This window comes from Schistosoma haematobium, chromosome 3 (assembly GCF_000699445.3).
Source record: "Schistosoma haematobium chromosome 3, whole genome shotgun sequence".
Taxonomy (NCBI): Eukaryota; Metazoa; Platyhelminthes; class Trematoda; order Strigeidida; family Schistosomatidae; genus Schistosoma; species Schistosoma haematobium.
Window position 1 is genome coordinate 22,896,230 of NC_067198.1, and position 27,869 is coordinate 22,924,098.

At 35.1% G+C, this 27,869-nt stretch overlaps 2 protein-coding genes across 3 annotated transcripts in view; both read right to left on the bottom strand.

Annotated features, from left to right (window-relative positions):
• Positions 1-1,097: 1,097 nt before the first annotated feature.
• PSMD9_1 (26S proteasome non-ATPase regulatory subunit 9) overlaps positions 1,098-27,869 on the bottom strand; it is a 36,263-nt gene continuing 9,491 nt past the window's right edge. Inside the window, exons 6-14 of the mRNA XM_051213308.1 lie at positions 27,304-27,489; positions 21,600-21,854; positions 19,036-20,572; positions 17,428-17,544; positions 15,769-15,871; positions 12,665-12,882; positions 11,447-11,551; positions 3,147-3,238; positions 1,098-2,552 (exon numbers count right to left, since the gene is read on the bottom strand). Coding sequence (XP_051069271.1) covers positions 20,405-20,572; positions 21,600-21,854; positions 27,304-27,489 — 609 coding nt within the window. The 3' untranslated portion in view covers positions 1,098-2,552; positions 3,147-3,238; positions 11,447-11,551; ... (2 more) ...; positions 17,428-17,544; positions 19,036-20,404. The remainder of the gene's footprint in view (positions 2,553-3,146; positions 3,239-11,446; positions 11,552-12,664; positions 12,883-15,768; positions 15,872-17,427; positions 17,545-19,035; positions 20,573-21,599; positions 21,855-27,303; positions 27,490-27,869) is intronic.
• Positions 2,411-18,435, bottom strand: PSMD9_2 (26S proteasome non-ATPase regulatory subunit 9; the record flags this gene model as incomplete). Of its 2 annotated transcripts, XM_051219632.1 has the most annotated exons (6): positions 2,411-2,552; positions 3,147-3,238; positions 11,447-11,551; positions 12,665-12,882; positions 15,769-15,871; positions 17,428-17,545. In XM_051219632.1, 5 exons carry the CDS (start codon positions 15,854-15,856, stop codon positions 2,510-2,512), a joined length of 546 nt encoding a protein of 181 aa, XP_051069272.1. In that variant the 3' UTR covers positions 2,411-2,509. The 2 variants fall into 2 exon arrangements, with proteins under 2 accessions (XP_051069272.1, XP_051069273.1); XM_051219631.1 differs by lacking the exons at positions 2,411-2,552; positions 3,147-3,238; positions 17,428-17,545 and adding exons at positions 16,699-16,796; positions 18,396-18,435 and having other exon boundaries at positions 11,345-11,551.

Consider the following 27,869-nt stretch of genomic DNA (forward strand, 5'->3'; position numbering starts at 1 on the left):
TTCAGCACGAGAACACGACTTGTTTAATAAAAACAACTATTATTATGACCAACTGTACCAGTGTTTGTTTTAACGTGCTTTTGTTTGACTGTGCTAATGACAGCTATATTGTAATTCTATTCTTATTCTTACACTTTGATTGTAACTTCGCGCGAATTCGGTTACGTTCTGTAACCAAGCTTGTATCCTGGCACGATCTCGGTATCCTTTCGATACCACGAGATCGCCAGCAAATATATCTCGACTTGGTCCATTAATTGTCTTCTGATATTTGGCTTCTCGAGGATTTTATGGATTTATTTGGTTACGTTCTACCTTCGAGTTCTGATTTACTTGGCACGTGTTTCTTGGTAGCGGTGTTCATAGTTAACCTCAACTCCACAACACGCTACAACTTCACGTACATGTGTATTATTGTCTTTTGGAAACACTAACCTGTGGTGTTTGAATGAACTAATGATACCTCTGTACTTGTTGAATGCTTGATTTCGAATTCTAAATACAGTACATTCGTTTGTGTTTATCTAGTACTTCTTGATCCGATTACGTTATTTCTGGGATTCTTAGTTCATACTATAATTCATATTCTTCTAATCATATAATCACATCTCTCAGTCATCGTTCACATATGTTCGACCTTGTCAGCTATCCGCTTATAACATTGATTGTTTATTTCTGAGCGTATGTGCTTAACACTTGCCCTCGTCATCACATCTTTAGCTTATATTTTTCTATTTGATTAGAAATATTGATTAATGAAGGTGAGTCGGGACGTTTGACTTATTTGATCAGCCATTCTTATGACTATCTGCGCTAACGTTTCCGAAGCCCTTCCTGACATAATCAGTTCAAGTAATAACATACGGAGCCAAAGCTTCATATTGCATTACACATTCGTAACTATTCTTTATGGAGTCAGATCGCTAGGGCAAAAGATCCTGCCAAACGCCAGCCTGTAGGACATCTTCGCTTTATCACCCAGTTTTCCTAATTGTAAACAACCTTATCGGCTGGTCAACATAATCGCATGTACCCACTAAGTAAATATGCCTGCCAAAAGAACCTTTGACCAGTTTCTCGTAGTTATTAGTAGGCATTACACTTGACTTATCCACTGTATATTGTAGTGTCTGGTGACGATCAGGTAGGGGATTTAGTATTACCTTTCAGGATCACTTTACAAACTCGATCAGTATTAATGAGTTGCCAAGTACATGGTGATGAAAACTCCCCATCCCCATAATCAACCGATCGTACTCATGCATTGCACTTAGAACAGTCATCCACTTACTTATAAACACGGCTCATCAAACTATTAGTAGTTAGCGCACAGTTCACCAACCAGTTTCTGTGTGCTAAATTGTCTAAAAATTTTAAATTGCCTAAATACCTGAAACCTATAATAAAGGCAACTAAAATATGTAAGATTGGGGGACGATATAATAATGTCAACAGCGAAACCTGAAAGTTACATCATACTGCGCTACATCAGTAGTCTAAGAAAAAGAATGTAAGGTCTGTATGTGGACACAGTTCCTTATCTATGAAATGGAAAAAATGACCTATGAGTATAATTCTCATAAATCCAACTGGGGTAAAGGGAGTACAATACGTCATTGTTAAGTTTGTCTTACATTGTTCCTACTCGTCCCCTTCCTACTCTTTTGTATATTGTCTTATACTACTTATTTACATTCAGTAAGCAGTTGTATTCCCAACAATTTTCAAACTTAGATTGTAACGCAAGTTGTGCTGTAATATTCTGAAATGTTCACATATACTTATAACGTTTATTGTACTTATCATTGTATTTATCATTATAATTACTGTATCTTAATCGCTGTGGCCGTTATCCACAGTTTTGTGCATTTTTTCAAACGCATCCGTTTCCATATTGTTTTGCTCTTGGTTCGAGTTTCGTTTGCTCATAAACTGTTATCAAATTTAGACACAGCTATCGGCTGTCTTTGTACTATCGTATGTTATAATTATTCTTTATGTTACTCTTACAGGAAGCCTTTGTTATTTTCATTCTTGAAGGACGCGTTTAAACGCCTAGACACCTCACAAGTTGAGGTTTGTAACTAAATTTTGTGTATTATTTAATAAAGAACTGCTATTGTAGACAAATCGTTGTTTTGGAAACTTCGGTTTTGCGCGTATCTCAATCGGGTGACTTGGACGCTTCGATAGACTTAACAGTCATATTTGTGAACTTAAATGATTCTACGGAGAATTTCACGTGACAATACATTAAAATACTTAACTAAACTTACGCTGGTAATTATGGACAGTCTTATGAAAGTACTGGTGTGAGTGAGTGATTTTGCACATACATATCAGTACCACCTTGATACATTTCTTCTGAATACTACTTTAGTCAAAAGAAATTCAAAAGACCTCAAATTAGCAAGTTAAATGAATATATATATATATATATATATATATATATATATATATATCAAAAAGAATCTTTGTTCATCAACAACGAATACACATAACAGAAAGTTTACATCGAATCATTTTTACTATAAATAGGAACAACGTGCATCCTGAAAATAAAAAGTTTTAAAAAAGCAGGTATAGATGACGAAATTCTGATAGGTTTCTAACTAAGCATTCTGTAATACAGTCAACTGGTAAATTTTAATTAACAATCAAACGGTGTTTTTTCAATTCGAGTTAATAGCAAATCCACAGTAACTGCATATTTTACAACCAGTTATCTGTGCACAAATTTCTATGACCCAAATGTGTTACACTTCAATACAAAAATGGCATTCTTTTCGAGAAACCAGTATTTATTTTCTACTGTTTTCGTGATGCATTTATTTTAATTCCCCGCCGAATTATATTGTCTTTTTTATGAGTAAATAGAGGAACAACATCCCATAGGGATAATAAAACTGACTAGTCCTAGTACACAAATTATTATAATTAGACCCGATTTTCGAAATAATCCATTATTAAATTAGGGTCAAGAGATCTTACGTGAAGAATTCTTGTACAGCTTTTACACTTTATTCACACATAGATGGAGTCATACTCCGGTAACTATGGCACAAGCTAAACAGATTATAAGTGACTCGTAAGTCGGGGACTCGGAAATCCGAAATACAACACACATTTAAGAGCAATAGACTCACCCTATACTGGCATTTTCAGCTGGTTTCAACAACGAAATAGAAAGCACATTTATCATACTGTCGCCGCGAACAATGGACATGTGAATACAGCTCTAAATAATATTGCCAAATCCAATGAAATAAATAAGAACGAAGTATACAGATAAAAAAATAAATAGAGATTGTTAATCAGATGAAATCGTGATTCCTAATTCAAAAATAACTTAATTATGAGACATTGTCATATTAAAGATTAGAAGACAATCACTTAATCCGAAATCTTTTTGTAATATCTCACAATAAGATATGATATCACAAAAATATGACGTGGAATGTTCGGACAGTGTGGGAGACCATGAGAACTAGTCAAATAGTTACAGAAATGAGGAGATAAACCTTGACAGTCCTCGGAAATAGTGAAACCCATTGGATCTAAGATGGAATGAAAAGATTAGATTCGGGAGAGATGCTGCTGTACTCTGGTCACCAAGAAAAAAATGCCACGCATACACAGACAGTTGTTTTGATGCTGTCCAAAGAAGCACGTAAAACACCTATAGGATGGGAATCTCAAGGATCAACAATCATCAAAGGATCCTTCAAAACAAAGAAGGAAGGGATCATACTGAATGTTATCCAGTGCTATGCACCCACCAATGATAGCAACAGAAACGATGAGGATCAATTTTATTAGGGTATTGAGTCGATCATAAGAGAAGTGTTATATTCCGACGACAATAATGGATGGTAGCCATTGGAATTTTATTTATGGACTGATGCTATATTCTTATTGTATAATTAGTGAGTAGCTATATTAGGTATATTCGTATTCCTCATATTATTAGCTCTATTTTGACTTATGTACTATTAATACGATATACTGTTCTCAAGTTCTGTCCAGTTTATTAATTACCGTCTCCCATAACCACAGTCACTTTTTGGCTTGATCATGTATAAATGTCATTTACTATTTTATCATGTGATGTGGTCTGTTTGGCTTATATATAAGCCAGGTATGTTTGAAATAAATGATTCGCATAGTGGAAGCTGGTATTGTTGTTCTGGACTCATCTGGCAGGGCTAGTAGGAAAAAGGACGTTAGGTTGCTCATACCGGTCGATACATTGTCGGTTTGGCACAGTGTTAAGATTGTATAAGTCGTATTCCGATTGGCTTGCCGACACAGCAAGAAGTGCACAGGAAAGAATTTGACCATCCTAATTTGAGAACTAAACGCCAATGTTGAAATGGGTAACACCGGATATGAAGATGTCATGAGAAGACATAGACTGGGAGAAAGGAACAAGAGTAGTGACAGATTTGCAAATTTACGTGCACTCAACAAAATGGCTATACGTGTTACTATATTCCCACACAAACCCATAAACAAAGCTCCATAAGTCTCACCGAATCACATCACAACACATCGAGCACCAACCCAATCACGCTTGATGGAGAACACCTGGAAACTTTCATGTACCTGGTTAGCAGCATTGATAAACTAGAATGATCTGATGCAGAGAAAATCAAGGACAGCATTATTATGAATGAAGAAATTATGGAGTTCAAAACAACTTTCAGCTAACACCTAAGTCAGAAACTTCAATACGAAAATCAAGACAGTTATATAGTATGGAGCTGAAACTGGAGAACTACCATAACCATCATTAAAAAGTATAGATATTCAGAAACAATTGTCTACGCAAAATACTTCAGACCCATTTACCAGATATCATCAACAAACTAGTATGGCAGAAAACAGACCAACTCCCAGCTGAAGAGGAAATTAGGAAAACACGTTGGAGGTGGATAGGACATACATTGAGATAATCAAATTGCACTACGAGGCAAGCCCTAACCCAGTCGATGTAAGACATTGACGAGGAAGAATATACTTGTGAAATCTCAACAATTGAAATTGAAGTAAATTCAACGTTTCACCCGGGAATCTGGTTCAGACTTTTTTAAGGAAATTTAATTAAACATCAAAATTATTGAATTCAAACAGGTATTTACTTCGGTTAGCTGTATACTGAATAGATCATCCAATCACATTAACAATGTTGAAAGTAAGTATTTGCTTTAGTGTGTATGAGGCATGTGGTGTGTAACGGAAAGTATATTAAGATAATACATTGTATGTATTCGTAAGTGGATCTGAAGTGTAAGAAGAAATCTCATTCATTTTTTATCGGCTCTGATAAGTGAATTTTAAATGAAAACATACAATTATTATATATGATATGAATCAAATATGTCATAACATGCATAAAATGAAGATAAGTAGACAAAATAAAAATAAATGAATGAATTTTTGTGTTTTTGCTGTTCCATTTATTTATTCATCATATTAAAATGAGATAACTGATTAGAATCGTTAAATGTGATTACTGTTATTCAGATAATAAGTGACAGATCAAAGGGAATAAGGAGTTCAGATTTCCTTATTATGTATGCCTCATACACACTAAAGCAAATACTTACTTTCAACATTGTTAATGTGATTGGATGATCTATTCAGTATACAGCTAACCGAAGTAAATACCTGTTTGAATTCAATAATTTTGATGTTTAATTAAATTTCCTTAAAAAAGTCTGAACCAGATTCCCGGGTGAAACGTTGAATCTACTTCAAATTCAATTGTTGAAATTTTTTAAATACATTCTTCTTCCTTAAATATATAAGTTATTTTGAATAATCAGTATGTATAGGACAACACAAGTAATGGAGGAAAGCGAGTAAGAGTTATGAAGGAATGTAATTACAGTAATGTAATGGATCAAACGTTAGAGTTACATGTCAATGCTTACAAATATCAACATAATACGATACAAAAGTATTCTGCAAAATAAATGATAACAATGAAAGCCATTGAATAATAGTAAGTAGTATAGTGTAATACATAAAAACGTAATGATAATGGAGTGGAATGAACAGTTGTTATGCAAAATGACGGGAAGAAACATTATTATATTTGATAAAGACGTTGAGGTGAGTATTAAATCATTTCAAACAAAGCCAAGACCAGAAAATTTATCAGAGGAACAAAATCTACCTAGCGTTTGAGATGAAATATTTGTAGAATCAAACAACGCCAAACAAACTTATAGAAATTACATACATATTTTAACAGACTATTTTTCTATATAAATAAGCATCTGGAGAAAATCAGCAATAACCTATCGACAGAAAGGCTATTCACATTTATAGATAGGATTGACGAATATTTTCAAAAAATAAGTAAATTTACTTTTAAAAATTACAATTTTGCCATTCAGTGAATAAAGAAGGAACGAATTGAGCGAAGAAATTTCTTTTCAATTAGTTTTTCATCATGGCTCTACACTAATATACATATATGATTTACAATAATGATATAATACTCATCGAGTGAATACGTTACGTAATAATTACATAATGACATTTAAATTAACATTGAGTAATTGGAAGAAAGAGGATTATTAATATTCAAAGTAATTATTAAATCAAGAAGTTGCTACGTTGCGTAATATAAGAAACAGGGAAGAAACAGAATTTTAACGGGTGGTCAATAGGATAGTAGTTACGTAAAAATCAAGAGATGAATGTTGAGAAGTTATAAAGTTCAAAAGCAATAGAAACAAAATTACAAAAATTTAAATAAAAAAGAAGTGGAAGAAATATGAGAAATAGTTCTTATGACGGAAATCTTATACTGAAGGCCAGGGCGGAGAAAGTAGTTGTACGAATTTCTTTTGGATGCAAAGGTCAGGTTTGTGAACATGGATTGCGATGGCTTCCACAATGTGCAGAAGGCGCACTCGTAAACCATGTGGTAAATTTGATGGAATATTGTAGATAACCTTAAAAGCTTTATTCAATTCGACTTGATGACCTGTGTCAACCAAGTGAGAGAGAATAGAACTTTTAATCACTTTCACCTGTCCTTTGCTTAGCCATGTCGGATGATGTTCTGTAATGCGATGACGGACCTGCCGAATTGTACGCCCTATGTAACTGGCTCCACAGGAGCAGTTGAAACGATAGATACACATAGATTTGGCGAATTCTGGCAGTCTGTCTTTAATGGATGTTCTTATTTTCGGGTGGTTGTAGAAGATGACATTTAATTTGGCAGCATTAAATGTTTTTTGTACAGCTCGTCGTAGTTTCTGAGTCATGACTTCTTCAATGGTGTCATTTGTGAATTGTAGTTTTATGAATAATACCTTCTTGGGAACGGTGGGTATTTTTGTCCTTGTTTTCTTCTCCGTCATACGTTTGTCGATGAATTTCATGGGGTACCCATTCAGACTGAGTAGGTTCCGAATATTGTTCAATTCTTCTTCAATGGTGTCTTCAGAACAGATCATTCTAGCACGATGTGTCAAGATCTTTATCAAGTTCCTTTTGTATCTGATTGGAACTGCATTGTGGAAATGAGTGTATTGACCTGCTGCTGACTTTCTGTGTACCCTTCTTTTTATAGTTCCGTCTGTTCTTCTAGTTAGTTGGATGTCTAGAAAAGATATGCTATTATTCTGTTCATCTTCTGATGTAAAGTTAATTGATGGATGAACGTTATTAAATATACTAAGTACATTGTGCTTATCATTTTCTTTTTCTAATACTATGAAAGTATCATCTATATAGCGATAATAAGTTGGTAAATGGGTAATTGTACTTTTAAGTGGTCCATTTTCCAGTTTTGCAAGGAAAATATTAGCCAGTAGAGGGCCCAATGCTGATCCCATGGCGACTCCATCTAGTTGTCTATATTATTTGTTGTCAAATCTGAATTGGACATTCATAGTGCATCTAAGAATTAACTGTTTTATCGCGGATGCGGGAATCGGGGTTTCTATGCGTCTCGCCGTTAGTTCATTGAAAATAAAATCAACCGTTTCGAGTAGTGGAATATTAGTGAATAATGATAATACATCAAGTGATATCATGAATTTATTCTTGACTGATAGATTTTTATGTTATCAACAAATTCAAAGGAATCTTTGACGCGATAGAAGACCTCCCCGATAAATTAAGAGAACAATATCTGGACTGTGTCGAGATGGTTGTTAACTCAAGAAAAGAAAAGAAAAGAATGAAACTTAAGAATAATCTAGACAAACAAATTCCAGAAATGAAATTTCCATCTAATCCAGATCAGTACGTACACAATTTCTCTAGTGTTATGCTGGACAAAACTGTGTTAGAAGCGTTATCACTAGGCCCTAAGTTTTGTAACTTTAAGAAAACAGTCAATAAAATGGACGTTGAAATTCAATTCGAAAATCTTTATGCTCAAACGTCAGAACTAGTAACTTCATCAAAAGATAATGTCGAAAGATTTAAATCAACACTAGTCGACTGTTGTTTTAAATACGTAAATCATAGACATAACACGAAAGAGATTCTGACGAAAAAACATACAGAAGCTCTAAGAAAACTTAAAAACTAATAACAATTTATTAATCATGAAACCGGACAAAGGACATGGAAGGGCTTTCATTTTGTTTATGTAGTCATTTTTATCCATGAATACTATCCTATCGCGTCAAAGATTCCTTTGAATTTGTTGATAACATAAAAATCTATCAGTCAAGAATAAATTCATGATATCACTTGATGTATTATCATTATTCACTAATATTCCACTACTCGAAACGGTTGATTTTATTTTCAATGAACTAACGGCGAGACGCATAGAAACCCCGATTCCCGCATCCGCGATAAAACAGTTAATTCTTAGATGCACTATGAATGTCCAATTCAGATTTGACAACAAATAATATAGACAACTAGATGGAGTCGCCATGGGATCAGCATTGGGCCCTCTACTGGCTAATATTTTCCTTGCAAAACTGGAAAATGGACCACTTAAAAGTACAATTACCCATTTACCAACTTATTATCGCTATATAGATGATACTTTCATAGTATTAGAAAAAGAAAATGATAAGCACAATGTACTTAGTATATTTAATAACGTTCATCCATCAATTAACTTTACATCAGAAGATGAACAGAATAATAGCATATCTTTTCTAGACATCCAACTAACTAGAAGAACAGACGGAACTATAAAAAGAAGGGTACACAGAAAGTCAGCAGCAGGTCAATACACTCATTTCCACAATGCAGTTCCAATCAGATACAAAAGGAACTTGATAAAGATCTTGACACATCGTGCTAGAATGATCTGTTCTGAAGACACCATTGAAGAAGAATTGAACAATATTCGGAACCTACTCAGTCTGAATGGGTACCCCATGAAATTCATCGACAAACGTATGACGGAGAAGAAAACAAGGACAAAAATACCCACCGTTCCCAAGAAGGTATTATTCATAAAACTACAATTCACAAATGACACCATTGAAGAAGTCATGACTCAGAAACTACGAAGAGCTGTACAAAAAACATTTAATGCTGCCAAATTAAATGTCATCTTCTACAACCACCCGAAAATAAGAACATCCATTAAAGACAGACTGCCAGAATTCGCCAAATCTATGTGTATCTATCGTTTCAACTGCTCCTGTGGAGCCAGTTACATAGGGCGTACAATTCGGCAGGTCCGTCATCGCATTACAGAACATCATCCGACATGGCTAAGCAAAGGACAGGTGAAAGTGATTAAAAGTTCTATTCTCTCTCACTTGGTTGACACAGGTCATCAAGTCGAATTGAATAAAGCTTTTAAGGTTATCTACAATATTCCATCAAATTTACCACATGGTTTACGAGTGCGCCTTCTGCACATTGTGGAAGCCATCGCAATCCATGTTCACAAACCTGACCTTTGCATCCAAAAGAAATTCGTACAACTACTTTCTCCGCCCTGGCCTTCAGTATAAGATTTCCGTCATAAGAACTATTTCTCATATTTCTTCCACTTCTTTTTTTTATTTAAATTTTTGTAATTTTGTTTCTATTGCTTTTGAACTTTATAACTTCTCAACATTCATCTCTTGATTTTTACGTAACTACTATCCTATTGACCACCCGTTAAAATTCTGTTTCTTCCCTGTTTCTTATATTACGCAACGTAGCAACTTCTTGATTTAATAATTACTTTGAATATTAATAATCCTCTTTCTTCCAATTACTCAATGTTAATTTAAATGTCATTATGTAATTATTACGTAACGTATTCACTCGATGAGTATTATATCATTATTGTAAATCATATATGTATATTAGTGTAGAGCCATGATGAAAAACTAATTGAAAAGAAATTTCTTCGCTCAATTCGTTCCTTCTTTAGTTTTAAGAATCTTGTCACTAATATCACCGGTTCATCGAAATGCAAGTTAAGCCAATATAATCTCGAATGATATTGGAGGATAACAAGAAATTATCAAAATATCTGCGTAAATAGAAGTACCTACAGTATTACTAGTAATAATGTCTAATTTCATAGTAAGTTGAACTGCCAATAGTAGATGATAAGCGCATTATTCATAAATACTATACTCGACCACAATCCGTCCTAATGTATATTGCCCATAGAGGAATTGTCTTGGTGATAAGGTGTCTGTAGTGTCAGTTATTATGCTAAGCCTATATACCTTATTCTAGCTTTCGGACATCCCATTTTATTCATTCTACTTGAGCTATACTTTGACCTTGTTATTTATTAGCTTATCAATCTAGACTGTTTTTATATGAGCGTATATGTGTGTACCCTTCTTATCCCATTAATCACATGTCTGTAGCTTTATTTTGTCTGACTATAAATATTGAGTAACACTTGACTAAAATGGAGTTGGCTTACCAGCCGTCTCCACTGCGCATCATTTTTACTTGGCTTCACCATGTGCTTGGTTGCTGTACGCTTGCGGATTTTTATTAAACATTAGCAATAAATTATCTCTACAACTGGTGTTCAGGCTTTTGAATAGTCTCGAGTAAATCTGTGATTCTACTAGGAGATTAAGCCTGCATTAAATACTCAGTTAACGGGATATTATTTATTGGAGTCAGATATTGAGGACATTAGCCTCAACAAGTCACCAAAAGTAATATTGGTGTATGAATAAGATTAGTTTAATGTAAGTTGATACGCTCATATCTGTAGAAGTGATTATTATTATTATTATTATTATTATTATTATTATTATTATTATTATTATTATTTAGTGAAAACCTAGAAGCACTGCATCAGTTCATGATCTTAATAAAAACTCAACAACCTCCACAACTCTATAATGATACCGGATAACTGTTATACTAAAGAAAACGACGAAAATAAATTTTTATAAGTTTCTTTCTAAAGAACATTTCAATGAAACTGCTAAAAATAGCAGTCAGTAATAATGTTTTTTTTATGTTAACTTACACCGGGAGATGTATTTCTAAAGACAGTAGATATATCTTGTAATGAATTGAAATTGTCAGCAGATACTGAGCCAAATTGAACTATTCGATCTCCAACTTTTAAATCCTGTAAAACATTAAAATATTGTAATCTTAGTTCAAGTTCGATGCTCAGCTAGTCTTCATTTGCAATGTACAACAAGTCGTAATTCGAATTTTAATCTAAAAAGGTCTTACTTTTTGTTTGGTCACATAGAGTAATAACTAATATCACTTCTTCCCAATCCTTAGACTACGGATTAGAATACAATTTATCTAGCACTTCATGTGACTTAACATTGTAGGTATTATGTTTTCAAAATAGGTGGTTGGAGGGAATCAACAGGAATAAACAGAATTAGGTTCTCTTATGGTTGGCACACATTTTCAAGATTTACATCTACAGGAAAGCATCAGTATCCTCGATATTAAAAATACCTTACTGATGAGTATCAGCTACCAATAAATTTAGGTCCACCGCCTGCTATCTATTGTCTTTCAATACTCAAAAGCACAGCAGAAAAATTATCGGACAGACTGATCAGCTATTGCTACATCTGGTTTCGGTGTAAACGACATGATTGTTTGTGAAATTATTCGAGGTGATAACAGGGGGAATTTCCTAGAGTTAAAAATGAATCACTAAGTGCTTTGAAATTCGCAAAATCCATAGTCAATCTAATTTAATATTCGTAAATTCCGGAGAGAGAAGACAACTGTAGGGCTCAAGGTATTTAAAGCCATATGGTATAGCAGTTGAAAATGTATCTACAATTATGAGTAATGTTAAAAGGGTAATGAAAATCATAAAGGTGGGCAACTAAACAGTATTATAAGTGGATGCCTTGTTGAATTTAAAGTGTGCAGGATGAACTCTCAATGAGTATTAGAAGTGAGCAACATCCTTTTCGTATATGAAGCCGTCAATAAGTCTAGTTTAATTATTTCATATTATGAAGTTGTAATACAAAAGTTCAAAATATCACCAGACATACAACAATCAAAAGTCTACATAGTAACGCCTAGACTACATAAAATAGCTATTAATTTCACGTGCTCTACATAGATTTAGTTGAAATAAAAATGAACATCAGCTTGATAACTAAAAGATAGAGGATTTTAATCAACACATTTACAGATTGCACTAATTATTACCGTTTACATAAGATTAACACTCATTTAAACAATAATAAATGCTTACTGCTTGTTCCGCTATTGAATTAGGTGATATCTGATCAATTTTAAGGAAAGGTTTCTTCACAATCTGTGTGGATTGATCTTCACTTAGTTTATTCTCACTGGAACAAGCATTTCCATCAGTTAAAACATTTTCAAATGGATTTTGACGAGCATATTCATGTATTTCATGTAAAACACTTTCCAATTCAAGCATTATTTGTTTCTGATCTGTATTTAAACCTGAAAGAGAAACCAAATGAGAAATAACACATAATTTTACAAACATATCTTTATACGCGTGCATTAAAAAAGAACCTAAAAATTAAATTATTTATAGAGTAACTCCAGTTAAATATTTTGGATAATAATTTATTCTCAACTTTGTGAAGGGACTTTTTAAAAATCAATGTAATCTACTAATATCTGAGTGACTTCCTACAACTTTAATAATAGTGAGATATAATGATTCACTATTTAAAAAATACTAATGGAAGTTATATTAAGCGCATATTAGAAATGCCAAAGTAAATAATTTGGCAACAAATTTAATGATTACTAACTCTCCTATTTTGAAAAAGAAACGATACTTCAAATAAAAACTTTTAAAATGATTTATTTGTTTAAATAATAAATACAACACAAGAAACCCGATATGTCAATTACTGAAGTGACATAAGCATAGTTCACTCTCTAAGAACAGATTAATCATATGTATTTGGTTTACCTCAAATTATTAATTGTTAGATGGTTGGAAGTCTAATTACTTTCAATCAAAGGAGTCACTGACAGTGGTTAACCGTAACGATGCTCATTGTGTCTAAAATGATTCATCAGCTGGGCATATGTGGATTATATTGAAAATAACTAATAATGTTCAGTATGGGGTTGCGGAAGTTGCTGAATTTCATTAAAATCATTGACTAGTGAGTAGTTATCATCCAAAGACAATGTAAGATGATCACGCAATACCATGAACTGATTGAGGTTAGATGATATTACCAGTGAATACCGACTCAATAGCCTAAAGATTAAGCATACTCGAGAGAAACGAAGGTCGCTGGTTCAAGATCGTAAGTGCGCACTGCTAAAAAAAAGTCCATACTCGGACGAGACGGCCGTTCGGGTCTTTCAATTTTTTCAATAGTGGTCAGACTTAGATAGGTCCGTGATTCCAACGAAACTAACAGTGTCTTTAGACTTACGCGTCTAACAGTTACTTTTGAACGAATCTTGTGATTTTCGGATTGGACAAACTTGTAAAAAATATCATATGTCAGATAGCTGAAGATAACCAGCAAGAGGCCCTGGACAGAAATTCCATGTTAACTGGTTATTTATTTATTTATTTATTTTAACACATAGATATTGGTACAAGGAGGCACCAAATACATATGCGCCACACAAATCTTATTCGACATGTGTGAGGGCTGTGATACTGTCCGGGTGCCCAAACCGAAACAGGTGGTTTTCTTAGGGGGCCACACCCCGACCCTTTGACCTAAAGGTCTGATCCACAAGGCAGTGGAGCATCGTAAGCAGATGCAGTCCCATGGAAGCCGGTGACCAACAATTGGTCCATACGCCATTTGTTCCCGCAGGATACTGGAGCCAGCCCATGTGCACCAATGGTTTGGAATCCGGTTAAAGTGCCGGACCTTCGCTTTTCATCCTCTCATTTTCGTAAACAACACCCCCGCCACGAGAAGGCAGTGAGTAGGACTTCCCTGGTAGAGGCTATATACGCGTGACCATGTGAGAGCATTTCGAGAGGGAGAGCGGACTCTTCCCACTCTCGTCCATACCAGGGCATTTGAGGGCATGTTAAGTGGTACTCGTTAACAACAGTTATTTGCAGCTTCATGTGTACTGATGCCTTCCAGAAGACGTAAATCGGCGGTATTGAGTAGCTTGTTCTGTTAATTTTGTTATGACTTAATCAACTGAATTCGATAAGCGCTATTGATTAGAAATGACAGTGGTTACTACTCGGTGATTGACTATTGAGTTAAGAGGATTCAATTTATATCACACGAACTACTAAAGAGGATAAGTAGCTTATTAACCCGTATTTTGTTTATTTATTTGAACACATAAATATTGGTACAAGGGGGCACCGAATACATATGCGCCACACAAGTCACTTGATTTGTGTGTGGGCTGCGATACTGCCCGGGTGCCCAAACCGAAGAAAGTAGTTATCTTAGGGGGCCACACCCCGAGCCTTTGACCTAATGGTCTAACCCACAAGGCAGTGGAACAACGTCAGGAGATGCAGTCCCATGGTAGCCGGTCACCAATAATTGGTTCACACGCCATTTGTTCCTTCAGAATCCTGGAGCCTATATGCACCATTGGTTTGGAATCAGGGTTTTCCAACTCCCCTAGGTGGATCCTCCATATCCACCAACCCGGTTAAAGCGCCGGACATTTGTTTTTGTGATTAGATGGTGGTTGGAGGTAGTCAACAGGAAACCCTGGACCCGGGTTTCGTGCTACTTGGCACTCGTCAGCAAGGTGTACCTGTAATCTTGAGGGAACTGGTGCTCCCTGGCGGATTCGATCTCGTGTCACCCAGCTTCACAGTCAGAGACGTTACCACTGAGCTATCCGAGCCGTGACTAACCTCCTGTAGGACTGAGATGTAATCACAATTGATTGATCACTGGGTGGTGATCAAGGACTAGACAAGCATGAGATTGATCACCACCCAGTGATCAATCAATTGTGATTTGTTTTTGTCCCCTCGATTTCGCAAACAACACTCCCGCCGTGAGAACGCAGTGAGTAGGACTTCCCTGGCAGTGGCTATATACTCATGGCCACGTGAGAGCATTTCAAGAGGGGGAGCTAGCTCTCCACACCCTCTGCCATACCAGGACATTCGGGGGCGAATGTAGAGCGTCGTCCTTGCGCAAAGGCCATGCTAATCTTACCCTAAAGTATGTGTCGGAGGTGGGATTCGAACCCACACCCACATCGTGGACCAGAACACCCAGAAGAACACTCTTGAGTCTGGGACCTTAGAAAGCTCGGTCACTCCGACGTGCTTAACTAGAGATAAGAATAATAAAAGTCTTCTTGAAACGAAATATACGGTACCAAACTAAACAAAGCCTACAAACTTACAATGGATATTGTTTCGCGTTATTCGTATAAGAGCCACATCAATATCAGAGCGTGGGTAGCCTTCATCATCAACTAATGGGGTATCCATACCAACATTGCCATTCTATTTAGAAACAGTTATAATGGGTAAGTAAAAATTAACAGTAAAAAATGTAGCTGATGACTATCTTTTATTCAACATGCGTCAAATTAAAAATCGCAGATAAGTAATTCTGACTGGGTACAAATAATTTTAATATCTACAATTCCAGTCTATTTTTTGTTAGCTACCACGTTTACCATTCCAATTGTAAATCGTTATAAAAGCTGACCTGATTGTAAAGTGAAAGGATGAAAAGAGTATTACTGAACTTGGTAAGTTGTTTTTAGAAGAGTACGTTCAGTGAATTAACTATGAAACTGTTACTCAGAGTTATATCCTGGTTATGTACCGACTGGGATTTATTAACTATCCTGCATGTAACCCTTCAACTTATATAATTATGCGTTTTTGAGTATGATATTTACAAAGAATACAGACACCTTAAGTGACATTTTCGTGCATTAAGCTTCAGTTTGCGACTACAACTTCAATATAGTGAACGAGACTGCCGCTATTCTCTTCGTATCTGAAGCGCAACTAGAGTAAGAGGTCTAGTTTCTTAAAAGAAGCTTTATTGATAATGAATCCAGTAAAGTTAAAAACACATAATCTAATCGGATATATATGAAATACAATGATTATAATTTATGAACTGAGTAGTTGTTACTCAACACAAATCATATCAAAAATGCATTGGAAGTTAATAAAATAATGTAGCGTCAGTGGTCTTGACCTCTAACAGCACTCAAGACCACTGACCTTACACACCGTAAATTCACCTTAAGTAGATATTGATTTAGTCCTATATAAGTTTTTTTTAAGAGAACAAAACCTTAACAACAATGTACCTGGCTGGCCTTCCTACTGTTCTGATTGATGAGTTGGAAAAGTATGAATTCTGTGTGGGACCAAAAATTGTTGGCATTTCCAATAACTTCATCATATACTAGAGTTATTCGTGTAAACAAATCAAAACATTAATTCTACACTGAAAGTTACGGGCTATAAATTTGATGTCAAGAGCAATAATGAAAAGATTACTCGATATAATAGTTGTTGATGCTTAAAATGTTAAATCATTTTCATCATGTTAACATAAAGGTAAATGTGAGTTGTAGTGACAAAAAAATAATTGAGAGAGAAGAATTATCTAGAAACCTAAGAAAATTAGAGGGTTAAAGATATTTGGATATAAAATAAAACATCATAGACGAAGTTTAGTTTGAAACAAGCAAAAGGAACCACTTGTTTTGCATTATATCTTCATCCAGCCGAATTTCATTCGTTTCTAAACACTTCTAGTTTGATTCACCTAAGCTATAATAGAAAGATGACTAACATACGCTATTCACATTCCTTAACTTTCAAAACCGTAACATCAGAGAATATCTGTCTTCATTAGCTTCGCATATGTGATTCAAAGTAGAAATATAAGGTAAGTATTTCTTTTTTTAGAAAAAAGATGCCTATCCAATGACTATTCAATTAAAATACATGGTTTGTTAAATATCCATTCCGTACGGATTAACTACGAAATTTAATAAATATGAAAATGTTTCAATTAAACTAAAATTTACCTGACGAAGTATTTCACTTAATTCCGATAATTTTTTTTCGATTCTATTCTTTTCATCCACTAATCCATCATACTTCAATTTGATTGAATTAGAGTTATCAGAATTTGTATTAACTGCCTAAAAACAAATTTAAAATACTAAATAGAAAACAAAGTTTTTCTCTTAAATGGAACATTTAAGAGCTTCAATGTAATCTTACTTATCAGTCAAAATAACATTCATTCCAACAAGGATGCTTGGAAATAATTCTATTTTAATTGCTCTAATCTTATATATAGCATAATTAAAACAAATAACAAACAAAATGGTTAATATTTCATGGAGGAAAAGAAACAGAACACCTATTGAACTTAATGTACTCGGGATAAATATCCTCATTATGAATCGATAGACTCAGAAATTGAAAACAAATATTGATAAGCTGTACTCAATACAAAATTTGTTAGGTACATAAAAACACAGACACTACCAGAAGCTAATACAAACGAAACACCACTTGTTTGCTTGGAATTTGAATCAAAAATAACTTTTCTAGCATATATACAGCACTATTTAACTAAAAAAATAGACTTCTTAATTTGATCATTGTTTACGAGAATCTAAGTATTTAATAAGATTTGTTCAAAATGAAGACAGAGATTATACTGACATTAGAGTAAAATACTGAAAATTAAACTTTTATAAGGCTTTATTCTAATATGATTATAATTCCAATGCTTTTTCTAAAGTTTTGACATAATTCGTATGTTGAAATATTTATAATTCGTATTACTAATGCTATACAGTTTATGTCCTATTATGACTAGCGTAAAAACGATAAGGACATTACTCCACTTTTATTCTAATATCGATGTGGATGTGAACAACATTAAGACCTGAAATGCGAAAAGTAGTTGTCTCTCAAAACACTATTTTTATAGCATTATTACAATAAGCCATCTAACATTGAGTTAAAGGTGAAAACTAACCTGGACTATGAACACTAAGATGGCCATCAGGGTAGTACATAAATGAAACTGGTCATTAGGTTATATTTTTTGATGAGTTTTACAGTACTATCACCTGACTAACTAGTAATCAGAGAAATTCGGATGTAAAAATACACATTCCAACTAATATTTCAATAAGAAAAGATATGACAACCATAACCCTATGTCTATTCACAGAAAGTGCCCCAACATATCTCACATTTATATTTCAATATTGCAACACTATTTAAACTAAGAAATACACAATACTAGTAGGATAAGAGATCAATAAGTTTATACACAATAGGTATTAATACTAATAACTATAATTATATGACAGTAGCTTAAGTTATTATGGTAACATTTTTTATACTATCAGTAGGTTGAAAATACTATTACACAAACATCCAGGCATACATGATTTCATTCAAAATGATCCAAGTGATCATGCAAAATATTTGAGTACGAATGAAATAAGTGAGATCATGAATAAACCAATGCAATGGTGTCAGCGTTATTGCCATCAACAAATGTATGCAATAGTCAAGTTATCAAAACAAATTTCTTTATTTGAAAACAGTGAATTGGTGTAAAAATGTTTTCTTTACAATGAACATTTACATAGATTTGAACAATCTACCTGCAAGTTGCCAAACTGTACTAGACAAAGTCAACTTGTGTGAAAAGAGAATGGAGTAAGTTCTTTGATTTTATCTAAGTAAAATGAAGAAAATCAACACCCCCGAAAATAAGGAGTCCTTTTTATAAGGATTTCGAATAAAAGTAAAATGAACAAACTTGAAAAAACATTAAAACAGTAGCGGGAATTTATTTGGAAGCTTTGGTTTGTTACAAGTATAAAATACTTAGAGATGACAGATCGAGTACATGGATTTCATAAAGTTCAACGTTTAGTTAGGTTAGAAAGCTAATACTGACAAAAGCTTATGTCGGTTTAACCAAATAACTGGTCAGAATACTGAGATTCTGGCAATTATTTTTGTAAATTCAAACCAAAACCTCACAGATTGTATTTTGAGGAGCCAGAAATTATCTGTAACAAACAAATAAAACGTTTTAGCTCAAAGTCAAGTATGCGACCAAGTATTTACTAAGTTGAGTTAGTTATTGATTATTTGACCATCTATGTTTAGCTAACTTCCGCTTCACAAATAGCACAAAATCAAAACTCCACCAGGTAATCTAATAAGCTACAATTGAATTAATGATAAACTAAACACAATAGGCTTAAAGATCTGTACAAGTGCTTGAGAAACATTTCTTCATACAAGAAAAGCAACATACATCGAGAACCGTCAGGCAAATATTGTCACACAAATATCAAGAATACGGATGAAGAGTTCTGTTGTGCACGTTCCAAACAACAGATTGAAATCCATAAAATTTTCAATTTCTATTTACCACTCATTTCTACATCATATTATATGATTGTTCAGTGCCGCAAGGCTTCCAACCTTTAAGTCGCAAATTTGAAACTGACACGACGTAAATAGCATTAAGGAACTTAGTTGTATCGCAAATTATCACAAATGAGACATGTTAAACGTGTAAGTAGGATTCAGTCAGTAGAGTTATAAAAAAATACTTTCACTAAACTAATGCTGTAAATATGGTCAATAATTACAAAAGAATGACTGAAATACATCTATTTCGGTGACGAACTAACATGAAAACTCAAAATTCATTATTTGAGTTAGAGATTCAGGGTTTTCAAACAATATCCCAGTCTTCATTAAATCCAACAAGAAAAAGAAAATTAGCTAGCAAATCAAGTTTTCTTTAAATAATGACCGATAAAAAAGGTAAACATTAGAGATCTACTTTATTGACAAGTAAAAAACCCTAAAAACACAAACTATAAAGAAACAAAATGGTCAAAAAACCTTGATAGTGATAAAAGGTTTATTTACACAGTTATTTTACACTTAAAATGGGATAACATGGATATATTTACAAAACTTTATATGAATGTATTTAATTTTCGTATTTTAAAATGGAGCGATAAAAGTTAAATTGGTTAAAGCGTCACATATAGCTTTACGATCAGGAACTTCTGTGAATGGCTCCAATTCATTTGTTAGCGCAATCAATGGGATTAAACATGTTAATAAGCCATCGAGTAGTAACGACTCTACACCTACAGGGTCAATTGGTCCCTGTAAAACAAACAAGAAAACAAGTAAACTAAGTATATATATATATATATATATATATATATATATATATATATATATATATATATATATATATATATATATATATAAAATCTTCAATCAACCTTTTACTTAATGAAATAGCATGCAATACCAAAAACAAGATTCTACTTTAATAAACTTAGACTGCAGATAACCTTGAGTATAATACATCAATCTGGGAGATTTCAAATGGTTTTTCAGGGCGATACTATAATTTATGGACGAGCTAATCAGATTTACGATAACGTCTGAGATTTTGACGCGAAAGTCATTCACCTATTTGGCTAAATAGTCTTGGTATTATAGCTGATGTCAGTTCGTGATGAAAACCCTAAATCTAACTCCTAACACTAACCATCAACTGTAAATCATAATCCTTATTCTTAAAACTACTTTACAACCCTGATTTAGTTCTAGTAAGTAAGTAGACACTCTCAAGGTCACTTTAGTGTCGCTCAAAGGTCGTCCATAAATTATAGTCTCACTGTTTTTCGCAATACGCTCACCGTTTGGATCATATCTGCAGTAAAATTCACGATTATGCAGTAGATTACAGGAGCGAGATTTACTATTTCCGCTTAAGATAGCTACAATGGTCACATGATGCTGTAGATAGAAGAGTGAATTGAATTTTTGTTACAGCTTACTTGCTAAATGGCTATGTAATGAAAACTAACTTTTAGTGAGAAAGTGTCTTCAAAGTAAAAATACAGTAGCTCAATATTCCGAACTTTTATTTAAGCATAACATAAAATGACTTAAAATATCTGACTGTAGGATATATCGCCTCAAGCTTTTGTAACAAACATACCAGACTGATATTTAATTATCCAACAGAACGGGTAATGAGCTAGATATGTGTTGCAAAAACTCACAGATAATGTTATGAACAGTAAACGTTTAAGCAAACAATTTCTCTAATCATAGCTGATTTGTGCAACTAATTTTCTGGTCATAAAGAACTATCATAGATGAGACTTCCAATTACCTCATAATCATTAACATTTTTAGAAAATGTTGCAAATCGATCACTTAAAAGCTGGAAATGAGCGGCCAGATCAAGCAAACTATAAAATGTTGTTTGTGTGCGACTGAGTTGAACTTCCAAACGATCACGTTCTCTTAATTTTCTATCTTCGGATAGAACTTCTCGTTTTCCATGCTGTTCAATTTGTTTTAAAAGACGCTTTGCCTTGTTTTTCCATTCGCGTTTAACTTTTTCTGGCACTGTTAACCACAAAGCCTTAAATAAACAAAAAAGTTAAGTTGGATAAAAACGAACAGATAAGTAAATTTGAATTAACTAATCAAAAATCAATTTATCGTGTTATACTACACCAAACTCAACAATATATCTGCAAACAGCGAGCTAGGCAGCACTCTGTATTCCGTGTTGATTAAAACCACACACGACATCCCAGGTTTCGTTGGCTAACTACAGGCGAAGGTGAGGATAGTTAACTGATCAATAAATGAAAATTCACTTGTGTACCATAGATGGCTAGTACCTACTATCCTTATACACATAAGAAGCATTTCAAGCACCTAGGTAAGTAGATTTACGTGCCAAATTAAACTTTCTACATAGTTCTATATTATTTTGCTGTCAGTTACTCAAATCCCTGTTAAAAATAAGCATTCTATAGCAACTCTTATCAAAAATCTCATCACATCGCAATTAAATACTATACAATTCGTACTTGCTAACTCCTTTAATTATGCCTGCAAGATCGAAGTTTCTATATTTTCTTGCTTTCATATAAGTCTATTCCTCATAATAATAAATGGAAAAATCGGAACGGTTACATTAGGTTTATTGAAATCCAAATACTGTACAACGATCAAAACGCATAATTATGACATTTGCAATAAGCTGAGTCAACTACAAAACTGTATATACTAGGATATGAGTGTTTCACAGTTACTCATGTTTTCCAGTAATCAATTTTATAATTAACTTCGCCTGGAGCCCCTTTGAGGCTACTGCCGGTCCCAAGCTCGGATAAAGAAGGAAGGTTGCGCATGGGGTTGACGACCCCATCCCGTAGGAAACCAACTCGCTGAAAAAACGCTAACCAAAAAAAACAATTCAAACCATTTAAACTCTGCCCTGGAAGTTAGAGGGTCTTCATTTAGAAAAGTTTCTTCGGAAGTCACGAAGCTGAGGCTCCTACTGACAATCAGAACAACCATTAATTTAGGTAAATGGAATGTTCGTACAATGTGGGAGACTTGGAGAGTCATCCAAGCTGCTGCAGAAATGAAAAGACACTACCTGTAGGTACTGGGAATCAGTGAAACACATTGAAGGCAGGTCGGACAACAAATATTAGCTTTAGGGGAGCTGTTGTTACATTACGACCATAAAGAAAATGCTCCACATGCACAATGAGTTGCACTGACGCTATCCAAACAAGCACAAAATGCACTTATAGGATGGGAGTCTCATAGACCCAGGACCATCAAAGCCTCCTTCAAAACGAAGAAAGAGGGCATTACAATGAACGTCATCCAATGCTATGCGCCTACCAACGATTACAGTGAAGATATTAAACATCAATTCTACAATAGGCTGCATTCAATCGTTGAGAAATGCTCAAGAAAGAACGTGACCATTCGGATAGGAGACCTAAACGCCAGTTGGAATGGACAATACCAGATAAGATATCATGGGACGATATGGACTGGGAGAAAGGAACGAAAGTGGTGAGATGTGCAAAAATATGTGCCTTCAACAAACTGGTCATAGGAGGCACTAAATTCCCGCATAAACGCATTCACAAAGCCACATGGACTTCACCGGATCACACAACACAGAACCAAATCGATTATATCTGCATCAATAAAAAGTTCAGAAGGACGATGGAAGACGCAACAACCAAGAGAGGAGCTGATATAGCCTTAGATCATCACTTGCTGGTCGCCAAGATGAAACTGAAACTCAAGAAGCACTGGACAACGGGTCGGATATCACGAAATTTTAATACGACCTTTCTTCGGGATGCTGACAGACTCAACGAATTCAAGATAGCCCACAACAATAGGTCCCAGGCCTTTCACGATCTACTCAACGGAGAGGGAACTACCATGGATAACAAATGGAAAGTGATCAAGGAGGTGATCACTTCAACATGTCATGAAGTTCTGGACCACAAGAGGCACCATCACAAGGAATGGATCACTGTTGATACAATCAATATCAGACGAAACAAGAACCGATAAAGCCAGGGCACAAGCCGAATACACGGAAGCAAACAAGCAAGTGAAGAGTAGCATCAGAACTGACAAACGTAAACATGTGGAAGATCTATTAATGACGGCGGAAAAGGCTGCAAGAGATGGAAACAATTGTATGATACAACAAGTAAGCTCACTGGAAATTATCGTAAACCAGAACGACCAGTGAAAAGCAAGGAAGGTAAAGTATTCACCAACATTGAAGAACAGCGGAACAGGTGGGTAAAGCACTTCAAGGAACTCTTGAACTGACAAACCCCACTGAACACACCCGACATCCAAGCAGCACCCACGGACCTCCCAATCGATGTTGGCCCACCAAAAATTGAAGAGATCAGCATAGCCATCAGACAAATCAAGAGCGGCAAAGCAGCAGGACCAGACAACAGAGGCACTAAAAGCAGATGTAGCAGTAACTGCAAGGATACTCCACATTCTATCCAGCAAGATATAGGATGAGGAACAAGTACCAACAGACTGGAAAGAAGGACATCTTATCAATATACCAAAGAAAGGCGATCCCAGCAAGTGTGATAACTACAGGGGCATCACTGTTCTCTCAATGCCAGGTAAAGTCTTAAACAAGGTATTGTTAAACAGAATGAAGGACTCCGTAGACACCCAACTTCGAGACCAACAGGTTTAATTCCGTAAAGATAGATCGTGTACTGACCAAATCGCAACTCTACGGATCATTGTGGAACAATCAATTGAATGGAATTCATCACTCTACATCAACATTGACTACGAGAAAGCATTTGATAGCGTGGACAGGACAACACTATGGAGGCCTCCTCGACACTACGGCTTGCCTGAAAAGACAGTCAACATCATACGGAATTCCTATGATGGATTAAACTTTAAAATCGTGCGTGGATGACTGCTGACAGACTCGTTCTAAGTAAAGACCGGTATCAGCCAAGGTTGCTTACTCTCGCCCTTCCTCTTCCTCCTGGTGATCGACTGGATCATGAGGACGTCAACATCTTAGGGGAAGCATGAGATGCAGTGGACAGCTAGGATAAAGCTGGACGACCAAGACTTAGTGGATGTTCTGGCTTTTTTATCGCACACCCAACAACAAACGCAGAAGACGAACAGTGTAGCAGCAGCCTCAGCAGCAGTAGGTTTCAATATACACAAAGGGAAAAGCAATATTCTCCGATACAACACAACATGCATCAGTCTAATCACACTTGGCGGAAAACCTTTGGAAGATGTGAAAAGCTTTACATATCTGCGCAGGATCATTGATGAATACGATGGATCTGATGCATATGTGAAGGCGGGGATCGGAAAAGAAAGAACCGCCCCCAAATGCCCTGGTACGGACGAGAGTGGGAAGAGTCCGCTCTCCCTCTCGAAATGCTCTCACATGGTCACGCGTATATAGCCTCTACCAGGGAAGTCCTACTCACTGCCTTCTCGTGGCGGGGGTGTTGTTTACGAAAATGAGAGGATGAAAAGCGAAGGTCCGGCACTTTAACCGGATTCCAAACCATTGGTGCACATGGGCTGGCTCCAGTATCCTGCGGGAACAAATGGCGTATGGACCAATTGTTGGTCACCGGCTTCCATGGGACTGCATCTGCTTACGATGCTCCACTGCCTTGTGGATCAGACCTTTAGGTCAAAGGGTCGGGGTGTGGCCCCCTAAGAAAACCACCTGTTTCGGTTTGGGCACCCGGACAGTATCACAGCCCTCACACATGTCGAATAAGATTTGTGTGGCGCATATGTATTTGATGACTATGTGTTAAAGTAAATAAAAATAACTATGCTACACAGTAACATGTAGAACATTGCAAACAATTTATAATGCTTATGCACGAGTCAAAATCTGTCAACACATTAGTTTTAGTAATCAGTCACCCTGTTTAAGAGATTTGTTGGAATATCACTGCCTCTAATTAGTAAAGTGTCTCTTCCTTGTACCAATATCTATGTGTTAAAATAAATAAATAAATAAAGCATATCTACAACTGAAGAACATCTGGAACTCAAGACAACTCTCAACGAACACCAAAGTCAGAATTTGCACTACAAATGTCAAGACAGTTTTACTGTATGGGGCGGGAACTTGGAAAACTACGAAAGCCATCATCCAGAAGATACAAGTGTTTGTAAACAGCTGTTTACGCAAAATACTTCGGATCCGCTGGCCAGACAATATCAGCGACAACCTACTGTTGGAGAGAACAAACCAAATTCCAGAGGAGGAACAAATTAGGAAGATGCGCTAGAAATGGGTGGGACACACATTAAGGAAAGCACCCAACTGCGTCTCAGGGCAAGCCCTCACCTGGAACCCTCAAGGCCAAAGGAGAAATGGAAGGTCAATGAACACATTACGCCGAGAAATGGGGATAGAAATGAAAACAATGAACAACAATTGAATAGAACTCGAAAGGAAGGCCCAGGACAGAATGAGTTGGAGAACGCTGGTAGGCAGCCTACCCTCCGATGGGAGTAACAGGCCTAAGTAAGTAATTTTATATTTGACACTCCTAGTTTTCAGCTAAATAAATCTTAATTTCTCGGTTCGCATTTATTAATTTGGAAAAAACGGTCAAGAAAATTGGAAAACTATAAGACATTTTATTGAAAACTAAATGTTTGCTGGTTTTCAAACACAAACTTCCCTAATTCAGGGAATTATTACTTACTAAGTCTTAACTCAACTAGGTGCTTTAGAGACTGATGAGAATTCTAAGTTTTTACGGGCACTTTTGCTGACTTCATGTGCAAGATCATCGGTTGGTTATGTATACGATTTAACCACACTGTTTCAATAAAAACATCCTATTCCCTTAACATTTCAAGGGAGTTTACTCCGTTCTTGTTTACATTACAGTGATGATTTGATCTTTTTGACCAGATGTTCGATGAAATTTGATATAGTAAGAAAAATCCATTTGACGGATCTTTCTTTACCCTTAGCAAAGGCTTCGTGAAGTTCTGTGCCGTTGTTTTCAAATAATCAGTGTGACTAAGAAATAGATCATTGGAAAATTGAAACTATTGATATTAATCATTATAAGTACCAGCAAATAGAGCGAAACAACCACAAACAGTGCTGAAGTTCTTACAAATATTTAAAGCAAAAACCTTGTGTATATTTAAACGTTAAAAATATCTAGCGAAACGATTGTTGTCGATAAACAAAACTGTTGAAGGATGTGTGATCAGCTGTGATAGAGACATCTTAAGAAAGAGGTGGGAAGCCTTACGAACCAGATGTTTTTCTGAAAAAGAACTTCAGTGTGCCAAAATCCACTCGCCACTACAGCTTTTACAATCATACATAGTAGAGAAATAAAAACTCCGCCGACACCTTGACTTTGATATAAAGAATGTAGTGAGAACATGAATAAGCACCATCTTTTAAATTGATTAAAACAATAAAACAGAAAGATAAAATATAAATGATATCTATCTTAGCAGAGGTTACAAACCTGCCATCTACGATTGGATTTCTGGCTTTCTTTTCCTGAACTAGAGATACCAAGGCCAGTTTGCATGTTATCATTGGCATCATTTGTATCATCAACGAGTGTCGAGCCTGGAAATGATCCATATTTTTTCTTATTGACATGTACGAAAAGTGAATACCCATTGAGACGTCTATAATGCTTAAATTCCTTGATATAGTGGATATATATATAAGTTAGAATTATTCAGTAAATTATACACATGACCAAAATAAAAAACATAATACATAGTTAAAAAGAAGAATATATTTGTAAAATCTCAGCGAATGAATTTTAAGTAAATCCAACGTTTCGCCTGGCAATCTGGCCCAAGCTTTTTCAAGGAAAATAAAATTATAATAATAAATTATAATACATAGTTATTGTAAATCTATCAAGAACACTAATGATCTATTTGATATAGTTTGTTAACTTGTTTCAATTTTATATTCGCGATTCTCTCAGGTGACCACTTCAGTTTTACTCATTGGGTTACAATTCAAATCTTCTTTAACATAACTAAGTTTCATGCAACTAAATAGTATTTTTGG